General features: G+C 55.8%; 7 protein-coding genes across 7 annotated transcripts; 5 read left to right on the top strand and 2 right to left on the bottom strand.

Annotated features, from left to right (window-relative positions):
• Positions 1-3,823: 3,823 nt before the first annotated feature.
• PG997_011451 (chitin synthase I) lies at positions 3,824-6,534 on the top strand (the record flags this gene model as incomplete). The annotated part of the gene is made up of 2 exons (XM_066815766.1): positions 3,824-5,769; positions 5,826-6,534. The coding sequence occupies 2 exons, from the start codon at positions 3,824-3,826 to the stop codon at positions 6,532-6,534; spliced, it is 2,655 nt and encodes an 884-aa protein (XP_066665056.1).
• Positions 6,535-8,101: 1,567 nt separating this feature from the next.
• PG997_011450 (uncharacterized protein) lies at positions 8,102-9,018 on the top strand (the record flags this gene model as incomplete). Its single annotated transcript, XM_066815765.1, has 2 exons — positions 8,102-8,476; positions 8,542-9,018. 2 exons carry the CDS (start codon positions 8,102-8,104, stop codon positions 9,016-9,018), a joined length of 852 nt encoding a protein of 283 aa, XP_066665055.1.
• Positions 9,019-10,046: 1,028 nt separating this feature from the next.
• Positions 10,047-11,933, top strand: PG997_011449 (uncharacterized protein; the record flags this gene model as incomplete). The annotated part of the gene is made up of 6 exons (XM_066815764.1): positions 10,047-10,311; positions 10,396-10,635; positions 10,729-11,149; positions 11,213-11,249; positions 11,311-11,421; positions 11,475-11,933. The coding sequence occupies 6 exons, from the start codon at positions 10,047-10,049 to the stop codon at positions 11,931-11,933; spliced, it is 1,533 nt and encodes a 510-aa protein (XP_066665054.1).
• Positions 11,934-12,613: 680 nt separating this feature from the next.
• PG997_011448 (uncharacterized protein) lies at positions 12,614-14,140 on the top strand (the record flags this gene model as incomplete). Its single annotated transcript, XM_066815763.1, has 1 exon — positions 12,614-14,140. One exon carries the CDS (start codon positions 12,614-12,616, stop codon positions 14,138-14,140), a length of 1,527 nt encoding a protein of 508 aa, XP_066665053.1.
• A 171-nt stretch (positions 14,141-14,311) lies between these two features.
• Positions 14,312-14,776, bottom strand: PG997_011447 (uncharacterized protein; the record flags this gene model as incomplete). Its single annotated transcript, XM_066815762.1, has 1 exon — positions 14,312-14,776. The coding sequence occupies one exon, from the start codon at positions 14,774-14,776 to the stop codon at positions 14,312-14,314; it is 465 nt and encodes a 154-aa protein (XP_066665052.1).
• A 650-nt stretch (positions 14,777-15,426) lies between these two features.
• PG997_011446 (uncharacterized protein) lies at positions 15,427-15,678 on the top strand (the record flags this gene model as incomplete). The annotated part of the gene is made up of 1 exon (XM_066815761.1): positions 15,427-15,678. One exon carries the CDS (start codon positions 15,427-15,429, stop codon positions 15,676-15,678), a length of 252 nt encoding a protein of 83 aa, XP_066665051.1.
• A 942-nt stretch (positions 15,679-16,620) lies between these two features.
• PG997_011445 (uncharacterized protein) lies at positions 16,621-17,190 on the bottom strand (the record flags this gene model as incomplete). Its single annotated transcript, XM_066815760.1, has 2 exons — positions 16,621-17,019; positions 17,164-17,190. The coding sequence occupies 2 exons, from the start codon at positions 17,188-17,190 to the stop codon at positions 16,621-16,623; spliced, it is 426 nt and encodes a 141-aa protein (XP_066665050.1).
• Between the last annotated feature and the right edge of the window lie 462 nt (positions 17,191-17,652).

The raw sequence follows: 17,652 nt of genomic DNA, 5'->3' as shown, positions 1-17,652 counted from the left end.
AGAGTACTGGTTTAGTCATGGTGCTGCATGAGGACTATACGTTCTGAGGATGGCTTCAACTTTAATCGGGGTTCTTAGACGTCATCCGGGGGTCGTTTCATCCCGCCGCGGAACTCTCTGAGCCTTTCTGCTCTGTGTAATCGTATCTCGAATCGGGTTTTAACTCCTCACGATCTCACCGCAAGAGGAAGGAGTCGAAGGACAAGCTGAACACGAGATGACGCCTTTGGAGAAATAGCCGGGAATAGTCATATTCCCCGAGATACGGATCGCGCCCGGACAACTACGCCTCACTGCCTCAGGCTTCGGCTCCTCCGAGGATGCTGTTCTACAGATCAGCCGCTTGAAACAGCCACCGGTACCATAATACCTGCCTATGTTTCATCGTCTTCGGCACACAAGTCATTCTGAAGCTTGAAATTCTTAGCGATGAAATGTCGGTTGTGAAAGTCAATATGCCCAATTCTCTGTCCATAAGAGAAAGATGCGCAAATCAGTCCTTTACATCGTGGCTAATAACACGGGAAATCAACAAACATTCAAAATCCGGCCCTGGGTTAGGTCAAGCCTGTTACTTCAAGTAATATGAAGATACCTACCGTAAACGGGGAGTTCACCACTGCATCCGCATGCTGCTGCGGACGCAGTACTACGACTAGTCGCTCTCGGTCGGATTAGATAGAGTTGGTGCCTGAGTTCTTTTGAGTTCGCCTTTCAAGTTTTGGCTCGAACTTGGTGTGTTACGAGTCCTTCGTTAGGACAGTGGTATTGAACCAAAGTGTAAATCTGCCCATATGCAGCTGTGAGGACTGCCTCGTCGTCGTCCAAGATGGTTCCTGCAGGCCAAAGCAAGCTCGCGTGGGGCTAGGCATGATGTCGTGATTCGTGGAGCTGTGGCTGAGCGTTAGTGCTGTGGCAAGTGTGTTACGAACCGGTGGCAGCCACACACACAAAGCCTAGCCAGCACACTTTGTGGGCTGCTATTTTTGTTTTAGCTCCTGTCAATCAGGGGGGACCCCCAGATCGCCCTGCGCGGGCTGACTGTAGGCCAACCCGCAAAAAGAGGGCATCTTCGTAACGGTGCTGACGGCACTGCTGACTTGACACGAATACTGCATGGAGGAGGTTACGACGATGCTGCGACTAGGTAAGTGCCTGGCTGCACAGCAAGGACGAGTAGTCGCATGCTACTACAGTAAGAGCTGTTGGTAGTTTGGCGCTGCGCTCTCCGAAGCGTGTTCACATGGCCGGGTTATTGTTTTGCCCATTTCCACCCGACACGAGAATCTCAATAACCACCGCAAAGGCCGACCGCTGAACTCTAAGCGACGGCAGATGGCGAGAAAGATTACGATCCCACATATGTGTTGCAGTATGGACGAGCCGCCGTTCAGCCGTTACCATGTATGTCCCATGTAGCAGTAATACCATGTCTTGCGGAGACCTCATATTACAGATAGCGTTCGGCGAAATAACGTCGTGGTACAAGAATGGGGACCGGTAGGGACCGTAAGGGGCGCGTGGGCGCTGAAGGAGGTTTGGGCGGCTGCGTGCACAAGTGTGTGGTTTTGGTTGGTGGCTGCGTGGCGGGAAGGAACAGCAGCCGCAGCTGGAAGGCAAAAAAGAAGCAAACGCCTCCCTTTCATTCGTTCTCTTGCAAACTCTCTCCGAGTCTCTCTCCGTTCGAAGTTGTATGTACGGGGCCTGGCCGCCAGTCCACTACGGCAAGTCATCAATGCATTGGCGACGAGCGAACCTGATCGTCGAGCTGTCAACTACCGGCTGGCGAATGGCAGTTTCTGATTGCAGAGTGCTTGGTCGACAGCGACGTCATTTGCGACGGCTTATCGGCAACGTGTTGATGGGGACTGACTTGATGTACTGGCCGCCCAGTTTTCCTGGAGATTGAGTGACACCCTACTGAAAGGCTCCGAATCATACTTACCCGATCAGGAGTAGCTTTGTCGCCGGCCTGCGCTCCTCAAAAAACAAAAACAAAATGGGCGCTTCCCCAGCCCTTTCTGAATATTTTCCTCCCCTCAAGGGGTTAATACCAGCAGTCGCGAAGTTTTCCTGCGATGTGACTTGAAATCTTGAGCTTAGTCTATCGTGCCTCCTAAAAACCTTACGAAGACTACGTACAGCAAACGGACAGTCAGTGGGTGGTTGAATAATTCAAGTTCAGAGTGTCTTGGTGTCTTGAGAAAAAACGCCCAGCACTAGCAGCACAGGCAGCAGGGGCACTGCTGCTTTTCAGAGGGGCCACAAGGGCCACTGGTACTGCGGCTACTGCCACTGGCCAGCACTGGGGGGCTCTGGTGGGCACATGGCTTGTGCTGCGCCTGCTTCGAAATCTTGAAACGGCAACGGGCTAATCCTGCTAATCAAGGGTCAATCGCAGTACTTGGTACGACCAGTGCTGCAGCCAGAGGCACGAGTAGGCACGAGGAGGGGACCCCCATGTCTCCTTTCATCACTGTGAAACCCGCCGCCCCGAATTATTCTGCCACAGCAACACACACCTGCAATCAAGTCAACACCCGCTACGGCACCTACCTGGCCGGCCTTTTTCACGAGCCCTTCTCCATTCGCTTCGACTCGAACTTGCCCTCGTTCCTTTGTTCTGCACTTGTTTGGTCGGCGCCCCTCCCCCTGAAAGAGATTCGACACGACCCCAAGACTTTGACACGACCAATTTACTTTGTGCACGGCACTTGCATTGCTTTCTTGGCAAGCTACAAAGCTGCCCAGTAGCGACCTACCAAGTCGCAACGCAACAGACACACCCCGCGACGACCACGACGAGAACGACGGCGCGACGTTCAGAGTTCGGCGCATCGTCTCCCGCAGTCAATTCTGTCGGTGTCAGGAATCAGGATACTGCTGCTGAATAGCATTGGATTTGGCTGGACTGGACTGCACTCTGCAGGGTCCAAGGGTCGGCAGAAACGCGAAACAAGAAGTCGGAATTCCCATTCCAATCTGAAGGTTGCGCATGAACCACAGCCACTTGCGATCACCAACCAAACTCTCCTCCACATTGGCACATTCCAGTCGCCCCGACGCCTACCAATATTGACCCCCAGCGTGAACCTTTGATCTCTGGGCGACTCGTCCACCCGCTGTACCCTCGACCCGTCGCCCGCTTCCGGCTGTCTCACTGGACGCTGCTACATTGACGGCCATTCATTCCGCCTCCACTACTCCGTCCATTTTGTCCCAAACATTAGGGGTGGCAGGGATATAATTCGGAACCATGTCGTATAATCGCCTAGGTATGTCGGCTGTTTCATCGTCAATACCCTCTCGACCCCCCTTCTCCTATGCCTATGCCTATGCCTGTGTCTTCCTTAGGTATCTTGCCCTCCCTATCTACCACTGCCTCAGCTACTCAGCCATCCCTATTGCCACCTTGTATGTAAAGTATGCGCCGAGGTCAGGAGCCTGAGCAAGCATTCGTCGCATCTTCCATTTACACTGGGCTTGGACCGTTACTTGCACCCTCCTCCCGCCATCCCTTCGTTACCTTCTTTTGCCTTCGGGTCTTCCGAGTAGTAAACCTACTACTTTCTCTTCATCTTACCCCGTTCATTGTCTATACTTTCTCTCAGGGGCTGTGCCTTGTGATCTTCCCGCGCAACCCCAACTGGACCGGTTGATCAAAGAGAGTTGCGCGTGTCAAGTGGTGCAGGCTACCCAAACGTTATTCAAGGCCGCAAAGCATCTGAACATAACACCATAGCTCTGCCGGTTCCAGAGGATTCTCTAATACTCTTCTCTGCTAGCAGACGACGGATACTACGATCCTACCATGGATAACAGAATGCACCGGACGCCCTCACCAGGGCATCCGCTCCAGCATGGTTATCAACTCGATGATGTGCCCTACGGCCAGCCTCCGCCACCTTCACACTCGGCTCTCGACCTTCCCCCGGCTGGCGGTCCAGGCAGATACACACCCAGCGACCGTTTACCCCTGAACTCGGCGCATTCGGTGGATAACCTCTCGCAGAGCCAGTACGGCGGAGGTTATGGCGGCGAGTACGCGGTCAACCCGCAGGCACATCACGACGGATACTACAACCAGCCCTACGAGCCTTCACCGGGCGGGACGCCTTATGATGAGCCCCAGGGATACGAACTCAGTGACCAGCGACCTATGTTGCAGCAGAATGATTCGTACGCTCATGGTGGAATTCCGGAGCCCTACAAGGACGAGCCCCAACAAGGTGGTGGTGGCGGTAATCTGAAGCGCTGGAAGACGGTCAAGCAGGTCTTGCTGTACCGCGGAAACTTGGTTCTGGATTGCCCTATCCCTCCGAGGTTGCTGAACCAGCTACCTCATGGTGAGCGTGATGAATTCACCCACATGCGATACACCGCGGCCACCTGCGATCCCAATGATTTCTACAACGAAAACTTCACCCTGCGCCAGAAGCTATTCAGCAAGCCACGTCACACTGAGTTGTTCGTCGTTATTACCATGTACAACGAGGACGATATCTTGTTTGCCCGCACCATGATTGGTGTTCTGAAGAACATCGAGTACATGTGCAGCCGCAAGGAAAGCAAGACGTGGGGCCCCGACGCCTGGAAGAAGATTGTGGTCTGCGTTGTCAGCGATGGACGTGGTAAGATCAACCCCCGAACCCGAGCGCTGCTCGCCGGTATGGGTGTCTACCAGGACGGTATTGCCAAACAGCAAGTCAACGGAAAGGATGTCACATCGCATATCTACGAGTATACCACGCAGGTTGGCATGACCATCAAGAATGATGTCGTGCAACTCATCCCCAAGAAGCAACCGGTTCAGCTCTTGTTCTGCTTGAAGGAGAAGAACCAGAAGAAGATCAACTCTCACCGATGGTTCTTCCAGGCTTTTGGCCGTGTTCTGGACCCCAACATTTGTGTTCTGCTCGACGCAGGTACCAAGCCCGGAGGCACTTCGATCTACCACTTGTGGAAAGCCTTCGATCTTGAGCCGATGTGCGCTGGCGCTTGTGGTGAGATCAAAGCCATGTTGGGTACTGGTGGCAGGCATCTTATCAACCCCTTGGTTGCAACGCAAAACTTCGAATACAAAATGAGTAACATCCTCGATAAGCCTCTGGAGTCAGCCTTTGGTTTCATTTCTGTGCTGCCCGGTGCCTTCTCGGCCTACCGATATGTGGCTCTGCAGAATGACAAGAACGGCCAGGGTCCTTTGGAGAAATACTTCAAGGGCGAGACGCTCGAGGGTTCTGATGCCGGTGTCTTCGAATCCAACATGTACTTGGCCGAGGATCGTATTCTTTGTTTCGAGCTTGTCACGAAGCGAAACTGCCATTGGATCCTTCAGTACGTCAAGTCCGCGACGGGAGAAACCGATGTACCGGATACTGTGACGGAACTCATTCTCCAGCGTCGTCGTTGGCTTAACGGTTCCTTCTTCGCCGCCATCTACGCCATTGCCCACTTCTACCAATTCTTCCGCTCCGACCACTCTATACTTCGCAAGCTCATGTTCTTCTTGGAGTTCATCTTCCAGACCATCAACATGATCTTCGCCTGGTTCGCTATCGGCAACTTCTTCCTCGTCTTCAAGATTCTTACTACGAGTTTGGGCGACAAGGACTTGCTCTCCACCACGGGCACCATCCTTGGCGTTGTGTTTACGTGGTTCTATGGTGTATCGCTGATATCCTGTTTCGTCCTTTCTCTCGGTAATCGTCCTTCTGGTTCTGGCAAGCTCTATGGTGCCATGGTCATCTTCTGGGCCATCATTATGGCGTAAGTTTTCCACCACGCCCAGTTTGGCGGACTCTCACTGACATCAATCTCTTTAGATACCTCATGTTCGCCGCTATCTTCATTGCTGTCAAGGCCATTCAAGCCCAGGTCAAGGACGGCTTCGACCCTAGCGATCTGATCAAGAACAAGGTCTTTGCGTCTCTGATCATCTCGACAATGGCAACTTACGGATTGTGGCTTGTGGCGTCGCTCCTCATGTTCGATCCTTGGCATATGATCACCTCGATGTTCCAGTACATCCTCTTGTCGCCGGCCTACGTCAATGTCATGAACGTCTATGCCTTCTGCAACACGCACGATATATCGTGGGGTACGAAGGGTGACGACGGAGCCGAAAAGCTGCCGACAGTCGATACCAAGGATGGCAAGGGTAAGACCGACTTGCCTGACGAGGGTGACCTGAACGCGTCGTACGAGCGTGAATTGGCCGTCTTCAACAAGAAATTCGTTCCTGTCAAGAAGCCACCCACGGACCATGACCGCGCCGAGAAGCAGATGGACTACTACCGCTGGATCCGAACGCTAGTCGTCCTCGTCTGGATGATCTCGAACTTCGGACTGTGTGCGCTGGTGCTCAGTACGGCTGGTCTCGAGAGACTGAGCCCCGAAGCGGCAGCCAACAGCGAGGACAAGCGTGCAACGTTGTACATGACCATCATCCTGTGGAGTGTGGCCTTCCTCAGTGCTTTCAAGTTCATTGGCGCACTGTGGTTCTTGGTGGTGCGCATGTTCCGAGGCGTCTAGACGGGCTCGGTTGGACTTTTTCTGCTCCAGTGCGACACTCCCCTTCTTGACCGGGCAGTTTCCATCCATCTGGGTGGCATGGTACCCCTCTTAATTGTATTTGTCGTTTTTCTTTTCTTTTTCATCCCGGATAACGATCGTCTCCGTGGCTGTCTGCAGTTATGATGTCATCTTTCATGGGTTGTTCCGGTGTTCTGGGTATACTGCGTGTCTTCTACAAAAGAGGGATTTATGTAGCTGCTCGACGAAATGGGTGCAATGTGTTGAGGATGGACCTATGCAAGCTGTGGAAGAAGGTGGCGAGCGAGCGCATCCGTGATGATTTGTGCTGCCCATTCGAAGGCGGCATATGCCAGGGCCCGGTCGCCAAGAGCCGCCTACAGCAGGTGTTTTTTGTTGTTACAGCTGAGGTTGGAGATGACGATCTCCTTATTATTCATATACCCAGTATTCATTCATGTTGTTACTTTTCATGAAGAACGATTTCAGATATTATAGATGCAGGCCAATAAGCGTTATGACAGCGTAAACATGCTTGTGGACCGGTTATATCATCCTTTGCTGCCTACATACCCAGGTACATTGCTCATGCATGTGAAGTTGTGTTGTGTTGCCTCTGCTTGTGCGCGGTGACGCAGAGACACGGATGTTGCCCATTTCTAAGGCCATAGACAGAGACTCGCCACGGTCATCGTATGTCGCTCGCTCGGTGTTTGTGCCTCAAATCGTCTGGAAGTCTTGGCGATTGCCTGTTAAGCATCCAACTTTTTACCGTTTGTTGAATACCCCAGGTTGCTTGATTTACCCCAACCTGCTTCCATGCTTTCGAAAAGTGAGGGGTCAACATGCGGCCTCCGCCAGATTGGGCAAACTCAGATTCCTCAGTTACATGTTACATTTCGGCGCCTCCCGGGTTCCTCGCCCACTGCTGATTTTGGAGGGGGGTGCGTCTCGAACAGCCCATGTCGGGGAAGCACCATTGCACCAGCACCGCAGCAACGCTTTTGCAACCGCTCGTGCTTCTGGCCTCTCTCATGCATGCATACATGCCAACAAATGAGAGAGAGGAAGAGAGAGAGCTTCTCTTGCTTCGCTTCGGCCCTAAACTCCCCGCGCATGTTCGTCCACCGGGGCACGCGGAGTTCCTTCGTATGGCTTCGGGGGAAGCGCGCGCGCCATCTCTCCTGACGCAATGTGAAGTCGGGGTCAGTCGACACCTCATTTTCCTTTCTTTTCGGAAAAGTCAGGATCGGCCGATTTCTGCGAAACCTCGTTTGAGATGGGGGAAACGGCTGTTTCATTGCCCTATTTCGTGCAATCGCAACAGGGATACTTTCGGATATCCCAAGCGTCCGAGATTCGAATAAGTAGTGATGGGATTCTTGCTTGATCCCGTACATTTACACTTCATCATACGCATATACTTGGACAAGGATCTCCTCTCAACCTACCATCACAAACCACCACATCAACCACCTCCTGTTCATCCATCCATACATCCTCATCCATCCTATCCCACCCATCCATCTGAAGCCACAGACAGAACCAATCAATCCATCTATCCATCATGACGGCCCCACCCCTCACCACGGTGTCCCAGAACATCTACGACAGCGACCCGGCCTTCTACGCCAAGTACGCCGAGCTGCGCGAGAACCGCCCCGAGACGCAGCAGGCCGGCGTCCCGGACATGGCGACGCTGCACGAGCTGCTGCCCAGCCTGCAGGGCAAGCGCGTCCTCGACCTCGGCTGCGGCGACGGCTGGTTCTGCCGCTGGGCCAGCGCCCGCGGCGCCGCCGTCTGTCGCGGCGTCGACGCCTCGGCCGCGCAGCTGGGCCGCGCGAAGGAGCTGACGGAGCTGCATCGGGCTTACTTGCAGGAGAGCCGCGGGAGCGAGGGCGCGGACTTGGCCGATGGCGCGGAGGGTGCCGAGGTGGACTATGTGCGTGCGGATATGAATGTGCGGGGGCGCTGAAGGAGGCGGCCTTGTCCCCGTCGTCGTCGAAGGAAGAGGGTGAGGGGAAGAAGCACCAGAAGTTCCAGGTCGCGTTCTGCTCCCTGGCGCTGCACTACATTGCCGACTTCCAGGCCCTGCTCGACGAGATCCACGAGTGCCTGACCCCGGGCGCCTTCCTCTTCTTCTCGATCGAGCACCCGATGGCGACGGCGCCGCAGGTCAAGGTACCGAAGCTGCTCACCAATCCCGACCAAGAGGACAAGCCTGCGTGGCCGCTGCGCGACTACATGGCGGAGGGGGAGCGGGTCAAGACGTGGCTGGGCGCCGACGTGCGCAAGCAGCACCGGACCGTGGCGAGCTACCTCAACGCCCTGACCGCGGCGGGGTTCGATGTGGTCAAGTGCTGGGAGTGGGGCGTCAAGGACGGGGGCGAGGGCGGGGTGGATGAGATGCGGAGGGAGCGGAATTATGGGGTGACGGAGAGTGTGTTTCCTTACTTTATGGGGTTCAAGGTCTGGAAGAGATGATGAGATGAGATGGCTTGAGTGTGGTGGTATCTAACTGGGTGAGACGACCAGCCAGTCACTACCCCGGGTGCTTGCATCTCTATGTGGGTGTAACGATCTGTCGGTCGCCGGTGGCACGCGGCTCTGGTCGGGTTCGGTTCAACACCGGCTTGCTCACCCTTCTACATGTCATCTCGGCGCTTCATCCTTTTCCTCTTCCCATTCCTTCTTTTGGTTCGGTCTAGGGATTAGGCGTTTGTCAAAGCATTTGTTGTGGAATATGAAAACCTCCCTGGTTGCGCTGACGAAAGCAAGAGTTATAAGATAGTAAGCCAACTTCGCCTACGTGCTTGTTTGGTCTCATGAAGATATAATGCGAATGGCGGCAACAATTGAGAATCATATGTTCCACAAATGCATCAGAGATGTTATCTCAAGTGCTTTTCGTGACTGAGCTCATCTTCTATCAGTGATGCTGTAGATATCTCCCCGGCGTTGGTTCCGTTGAATCGGGTTCTGACTTAAGAATATCGATGCCCCCTATTTATAGGCGACGCAGTAAAACCCTCATCTGACGCAAAGATTCAGGGGTTTCGAACAACCTCGTCCTTTCCGCAGTGTGGTCTAGTCAGACACGGTAGTCAATTGGAGCGGCGGTTATTGGTTATCGGAGGCACCACAACACCCCCGCACGATATCTGGTAGACTATCGAGCACGCCATCCGACAGGATCTGCGGGTCCAAGCTGCAGAGTCGCTCTGGATAATGATCACGACGAATCGATTTGGCCTTCCTTATATGCTTTGTAATGCTTGCAGGCATCCCAGGACAGGAACCCACAATCGTGGGGTCAGGGGTTGGGGGTGTCATTGGCCAATCCGGCCAGGAAGTCGGATGTGCAATAGGCTTGCATTATTGCACCATCGATTTGCGAGATAACCCAGTCACGTCATATCAAAACTACGACACTGCAACAGCCATATTTGTTTGGATCGTGACCCAACGTGTCTCAACATGTTTATATTACTTTTCACCGGTAGCCCAAAACGATGGACAGCCACGAGACTGGGAAACCCGGCACACGCCCGGACGCCTCGAAGGGCTACAGCCAAGATCCCATCGCGGTCAAACCAACGGAAGATGGCTCAGTGCGCTCGGAAGACTCGCCGCCCCTGAAGCGGGGGTTCTGGAACACGGTTCGGCGGCATATCTGGGATGACCCTGACAAGCCCGAGCACGAGAAGAAGTTTTTGCTGAAGCTGGACGCTTACCTCCTGAGCTACACGTGTCTGGGTTATTTCTGCAAGAATCTAGGTAAGCCTACATGCAGAATAATCTTGCTATCTCGAAGCAGAACGACGGACCGAAGGAGCTGACTTGGGGGCAAACACATCTCAGACCAGGCCAACATCAACAATGCGTACGTCTCGGGCATGAAGGAGGCCCTGCACATGGAGGGCAGCGAGCTCACCTACGCCTCCAACGTCTTCACGGCCGGATACGTCATCTCGCAGCTCCCGACCGTGATCCTCGTCTCGAAGCTTCGGCCCTCGTACGTCATCCCCACCCTCGAGGTTCTCTGGGCCATCTTCACCTTCACCTCGGCGGCCGTCAAGACCGTGCCGCAGCTCTACGCCAGTAAGTCCCATTACCGAGTTTTACTAATATCCTAATCGAGTTCATGTCAAGAGTATATCTCTCTGGGGTTGTACTTGGTTCTGACGTGATTAGTGCGTTTCCTCGTCGGCCTATGCGAGGGCGCCTTCTTCCCCTGCATCATCTACCTGATCGCAAGCTGGTACAAGAAAGACGAGAGGGCCAAGCGGGTAACGCTGTTCTACTCCACCGCCTCCCTCTCGCACATGTTCTCCGGCTACCTGCAGGCCGGCGTCTACCAAAATCTCGACGGCGCCCTGGGCCACGCGGGCTGGCAGTGGCTGTTCATCGTCTGCGGCGTCATCAGCCTGCCGGTCGGCGTCATCGGGTATTTCTTCAACCCAGACTTCCCCGAGACCACGCGAGCTTTCTACTTGACCAAGGATGAGGCGGCTTATGCTAGCCGGCGGCTGGTTGAGGACGGGTACAAACCGCTGGGCGCCGCGGCTTGGGACCGCAAGAAGCTGTTTAAGATAGTGCTCTCATGGCAGTTTTGGTATGTTGAGCCGAAGAGGTACTTGGCTGGCTTATATGCAATCAACTGACACAAGAATAACAGGGTTCTCTCTTTGGGCTACTTCTTTGTGCAAACTAGTGTAAGCCATCGTCCAAGCACGAGATTCTTTGATGATACAATTTCTCTGACATGTCTTCCAGCACCCCAACGGCCAACCATTCATGGCCCTCTGGCTCAAGTCCGAAGGCGAGAGCATCGAACGCGTCAACGTGCTCCCCACGGGCCAGTCCGCCATCGGCTTCGTAACGCAGGTCGCCGCCGGCATGCTCTCCGACTCCCCCTGCTCCAAGGCCGGCGTCTGGAGGCCCTCATCGCCCTGCAAGCCGGCTCCGTCCTCGCGTGTATCATCCTCGCCGTCTGGGATTTTCCCTCCAAGGCCCTCAAGTACTTCGCCATGTACATCGCCTACACCTCGTCGGGCGTGCCGGGCATTTACTACTCGTGGTTCCCGGACCTCATGCCCGACGACCACGAGATGCGCGGGTTCCTGACCGCGTTCTCCAACGTGTTCTCGTACGCGAACAATATCTGGTGGACCAACTGGCTCTGGAAGACGGCGTACGCGCCGCGGTTCCACGCGGCGTTTGTGGCGACGGCGGTTATGGGGGTGGTGCTTGTGCTGACGGCGTTCTTGATGCACTTCTTGCAGGGCAGGGATGCGAAGATCCGCGCGGATAGGGAGGCGAAGGAAGGGGAGGGGGCGAACACGAGGGTGCCGAATGGGGCGGAATCGCTGGATCCGAATACTCATGCTATTGCTTAAGGATCTGAAGGGCGGCTAGTGCTTCGGCGCATAGGATGCGCTGTGTATTTACATACTGGATCCGCTGGGACATAAACACCCACTAGAATGTACGTTTCAAAGGGTCTACCAAAGAAAAATAAGGAGAGCGGAGTGTTTCACTTTACTCTTATATACGCCTTAGTGCGACCCGAAGTATTAGGCAGCTCACTACTGAAGTCTCCCTACCGGGCAACCTGTAAGAGAGCTCATGGATGTATTATCAGTGAGATCGAACGAGAGGGGGAGGCGAACTCTTCAACATGTAAGTGCCCCCGGAGCCCGCCGGGCTAGCTGCGACTCCACTATCCTACATCGGCTATGAGGGATCTCGGCGGGGTAAACGTCCAACGGGAAAGGGGGCAAGCAGCCAAGACCGTTAAGGTTGCCGAGCGGGGCTATATACAACGAACTTCGTTTGCCAAGGCATCCGGATTTGGAGATCTATCATACATTGCAATCAAGACCCGCAACATGAGGGGTATCCGACGATAGGGGCACCCGACGAAGAGACATAACGCAGTATGACGCCGCTGAAGTTGGCCTCGGGTTTGGACCGTTTACTCACGTATCCAAGAGATTGGCTATTCTATATAAAGCAGTACACGACAGGCACCCCATTGTCTGCCTGTTCGGACGCAAGGATCACACCCAACTTCATCATGCGGTCTTTGCAATTGCTTAACACGCTTACGGCAGGCTCACTGATTGCGCCGACTGCCTGGTCTGCTGCCGTAGCAGTCGGATCAAGCTCGCCTTCGTGCAACAACACACCGGTCTATTTTGAGGGGTTTCCGCACCCAAACCCAACCAAGTCGTACTGGCAGGATCCCCCGCACCGCATCGCCAACCTCCGTTCCACACCAGATCTCCCCACGGATCAAGTCTTCGACTATGTCATCATCGGCTCCGGCGTGTCCGGTGCCGCCACCGCCTTCAAACTGCTGAGCCGCGATCCCGACCTGTCTGTCCTCATGCTCGAGGCCCGTTCCGCGGCATCCGGCGCATCGGGACGCAACGGAGGACACTGCAGGACGGGCGACTATCAATTGGTCAAGGAGTGGGTTGACCTGTACGGCGAGGATGAGGCCTTGAAGATCGGAAAGCTGGAGCAGGACTGCGTGGACGACATGCGTGAGTTTGTCAGCAAATACAACGTCTCCAGCGGGTGGCGGAACGTCGAGACTGCGGACCTCTACTACACCAAGGAAGAGTTCGAGAAGGCGGCCGAGGTGATCGAGTTCCAGCGCGAGCTAGCGAAGCGCCGGCCGGACGATGTTCCTCAGGGAAACCCCAGGACCGTATACAGTGGCCAAGACGCGCGGGACTACTGGCAGTGGCCCGAGATCATGGGTGCCGTCACTTACACCGGCCACACGCAAAACCCCTATCTGACCGTGTGCGCGATGCTGGAGCTCGGCCTCGAGAAGGGCCTCAACCTGCAGACCAACACAATGGCACTGCAGCTCACCCAAGTCTCCGGACCATCCGACGCCTCAACCCAATGGGAAGTCAAGACCGACCGCGGCACCGTCAGGGGCACCAAAGTCGTCCTCGCCACCAACGGCTTCACCCCCGCCCTGCACCCGGGCCTCGCCTCCACGCACTTCCTGAACCCCGTCCGCAACCAAGCCGTCGCCGTGCGGCCCAGCGCCGACATCTCGCAGAACCCCGTCTTCAAGCGCAGCAGCACCTACTCCGACCAGCCCATGGGCGGGCCCGGCGACTACGTGACCGTGCGGCAGCCCGGCGACTTGGGGGCCGGCACCGTCATCTACGGCGGCGGCCAGGGCCTCTCGCCCACGCGCGAAAAGAACCTGACCGACGACTCCGTCGTGAACGAGGACATAGCCGCGTACCTGCGCGGCATCGGCCGGCTGACGTACGGGCACGCGAACTGGGGCGACGCGAACGCGGAGTCCGACGAGTCCACCGCCGCCGCCGCCGCGCACGACTGGACGGGCATCGTGTGCCACACGCCCGACGGGCTGCCCGTCGTGGGCGGCGTGCCGGGCGAGGCGGGGCTGTGGGCGTCGGTCTGCATGAACGGGCACGGGATGGCGTGGGCGTTTCGGAGCGCGGAGGCGCTTGTGGAGATGATGGTGGAGGGGAGGCTCCGGGGTGGTTCCCGGGGCCGTTTCGGGCGGGGCGGGCTTGGGAGGCGAAGCGTTGAGACGATGGGGCGATGAAGGAGGAGCGTTGGGGAGAATCACGCGGTGAAAATACATCGATTGGATCATTTATGATATTATAACTTAGATTGGAAGTACATACTCAGAGAAACTACCAATGGCTTTTGTACCAATGGAAATGAAACCAAACCTTCTCTCGTCACCATCTAAGAGCGCCATTGCTGGCATTTACAACCTACCTCTCCACACTTCTTCGTCTTGATCTCCGTCGTCCATTCCAGCCGACTCCAGATCCGCCACCGCCTTCTCCATCGTATACTCCGCCTCTTCCTCCTCATGCTCCTTCGTCATCTCCCGGTCTAGGTCCCCAAAGTAGTCGACCCACTCCGCCGACATGTCCAGATCCTTCCGCGTCAGGTTCAGGAGCGCGTTGGCCCGCTGCCGCGAGATGAGGCTGTGGGTCAGGCAGTTGTCCACGTGCCAGAACATCCAGGCGTTAACAATCTCCTCGTCCGACTCTTTGCAGCGACAGTCGCCTTCGGTGCTGTGTTTCAGCTCTCGCGAGGTCGGCAGCAGCACGTCGTTGACGACGATGCGGCAGGCGGGGCTGTCTTCGAGCGTCACCTCGAAGGTCTTGGCGGCGCGGAGGGTGTGCATGGGGGTAGGCTGTGTGCAGACGGGAGGGGAAGCCATGGTTTTTGTTGATACGATATGGACGAATGGAAAATGAAGAGAGAAGAATAGTACTATACTTACCTTGTAAATGATGTAGAGTTGGGAGAGGGGGTTTGTCAAGGTTAGCTATGCATGCATTTATGGTATTTATGGGATCTGTTAACGTAGCGTATTAAGGCCAATTCAGAATACAAGGGGCATTGTGTGTCGACAAAGAAATATAGAAGGGCCTGCCATCGAACCCCTTTTCTTTTGTCTTGGGCCACCGGCAACGCGGGACACATAAAGGCATGGGATGATGTCATGCCAGAGCCGTTCCTTAACACACTCATTGTTTACAAAGTGGCAATGACATGCGTTCTTGGTCAAACTTCTGATCCCCATGCTGCGACGCGTATTTTGGCTTGTATCTTGCGGTAGAGGTTCCTGTGGCACAGCCCATAGCTCCTACACGCAGGAAACGCTTGTTCATTTCGACGAAATATCTAGTGAACACAACAAAGGCTTTGTTCGAGGTACATCGATCGAACTATTGTGTTTCTCACACTATATATACATAATAGATATCTTCCTAGGATGACAGCCCCGCTTCTACATCGACCTTGGTGTTTCAAGCAACGCATTCACCGACTCTCAATTTCCCACTGAAACCATCTCATACCGTCACCATGTCTGGAAATAACAACAACAACAACAACAACAGCAACCCGCCCCCGCCTCCGGGCGCGTTCAGCGGGCAGCAGATCCAGAACCTCTTCAGCCAGGCCATGCAATCCACCGGGCCCAACGCAGGAGGAACGGGCCTTGGGTTCGGCTCCTCCGTCCATGAAGATGCGAGGAGACAGGGCTTCCAGATGGGCGCGTCTCAAGACCCGGTTTCGCAGGTTTCTGTCCGTCGGCAGGACCCTACTCCCCAGTAACCGGGGGCGGTGCCATCGGAAATCCCGGAGGCGCCGGCGCTGGCAACTTCGAAAATACCCTGCCGAAATTTCCTGGCATCCCTCTGGGCGCAGGTACCAGTTTTGGTGGCCCGGTCCGGCCGCCATATACCAGTTTTCCCCAGGGGAGAGACAATGGCTTTGGCGGAGGCCAGCCACAAAACCCCGGTATTCCTCTGGGTAGAGGCAGCAATTTCGGTACAGGCCCCGGCGTTCCCCAGGGAAGCGGCAATGGCTTCGGCACGGGCCAGCCACCAAACCCGGGCGTCCCAGGCAGAGGCAGGATTGTTGGATGGCAGTATCCAAATGATCCCAATATCCAGCCAGTATGGTCATTCGGGAGCGGGCCGGTCACGCCCTTAGTGATAAGCAATGGCCTGCCTCCAACGGCCCCCATCGCCATGCCCCCTCCAGAAAAGGACTTGTACTTTTGCTTTTTTACATCTGCCATCTATTCATCCAAACCTGTCAAGTGGCAAGATCCTCAACCCTGTCACATTATCAGGCTGCCATGCCGCCCCGACGCGCGGTTCCAGGTGACGCTCGAGGTCAAAGCGAACATGTGCACCCCGACGTGGGGCCAGCCCATGGCCGAACTGTCGGGGTGCCCGACGCACAGCCAAAACTTCCGGGCGCGCGGGGACAACCTCTTCGGCCAGATCCACGTCGCCGTCGTCCTGAACGAGCGGCCGGACCGCGAAGTCACGCCCGAGAGCGACAAAAGCAACAGCCCCAGTCCCCCGCTCGACGTTCGCCCGGGCCCTTGGCCGGATCTGCTCCCTGCAGACCCTGTACGCGAGGGACGAGCGCCCCAGCAAGGTCATCATCCGCCCCGCGGCGGCGGCCTGCGAGCCCGCCTACATGTACATGGGCCAGCTCGCGGACCACCGGCACAGCGACGGGCGGGCGACGTACCCGAGCCTGCTATCGCCCGAGACGGGCTTCATGGGCTCGGAGCGCGGGCTCGGCAACGCCGCGGTGCACCTGCTCGCCGCGGCCAACCGGGTCTACGCCAACCCGCAGCAGGGCGGGCAGCCGCAGCCGCAGGGCGGGGGCGGGGGCGGGGGCGGCTTCGTCTGGATGCTCAAGCAGGAGCTCCGCAAGTGCCTGCGCTGGAGCATGTCGTCGGTTCGCGCCGACAGCCGGCCCGACGAGGATGTGGTCCTGGACGAGGGCAAGTTCGCGGCCGTCGAGGGGAGTACCTCGCCGCGGTGCGGCCGCTGGACGATAACCAGTTCCTGGACGCGCTGGTGCAGGGGTTTCACCGGCTAAGGGACATGACGTTGCAGTACCAGACGGCGATGAATACGCAGAACAATCGTCCTGGTTAAGGTAGGCATGGGTGTGAATGGTAAGTAGGAAGCGGGGAGAGTGAGTTAGAAATGCGAATAAATAGGGGTAAGTAGAGATAGACGTATTACATGGTAAGTCAGTCATCCAATCGCGTGTTATTATAAATAAACACACTGCGCTATGTAATCCAAAGATCTTCATGATTATGTCATGTCTGAAGAAGCTGCCAAAATTGGTGTCTGTAGCCGATTTCGTATCGCACGTCTTATAAGTCAGGAGTGGGCAGGCGACCATTCAGGCGCTGTGGTGTCGCTACGTTATCCGCCGAGAGGTTGGACCAGAGTAATGGTGAGACGGATGGCGTGGCGTGATCAGCCCGTACTGAAAACTGTGACGTCCATGTTGTCCACCTGTTCACGGTAGATCCATTCCGCGGCCTATGAGAAAAAGCATACCTAGAATATCACTATCGCTGACGGAAATACCGTCTCTTATGCTTGAGTAGAATTAGGGCCAACGACGCTGCCGCTGCCCTGTTGCACCTGATGACGGCGTCGGGGTGTCGGGCGTCTCGGTTCGCGTGCCAAAACACCATCAGTTCAGAGTCTGCTGACTGGCTGCACTGGCACAGCCTGGTACTGCACTGGTGTGCCCCATTGCTGC

The sequence above is a fragment of the Apiospora hydei genome (assembly GCF_038363865.1).
Source record: "Apiospora hydei strain CBS 114990 chromosome Unknown utg000008l_segment0_segment0, whole genome shotgun sequence".
Lineage (NCBI taxonomy): Eukaryota > Fungi > Ascomycota > Sordariomycetes > Amphisphaeriales > Apiosporaceae > Apiospora > Apiospora hydei.
Note: the sequence above shows the minus strand (reverse complement) of the source record. Positions and strands in the feature narration are given on the sequence as shown.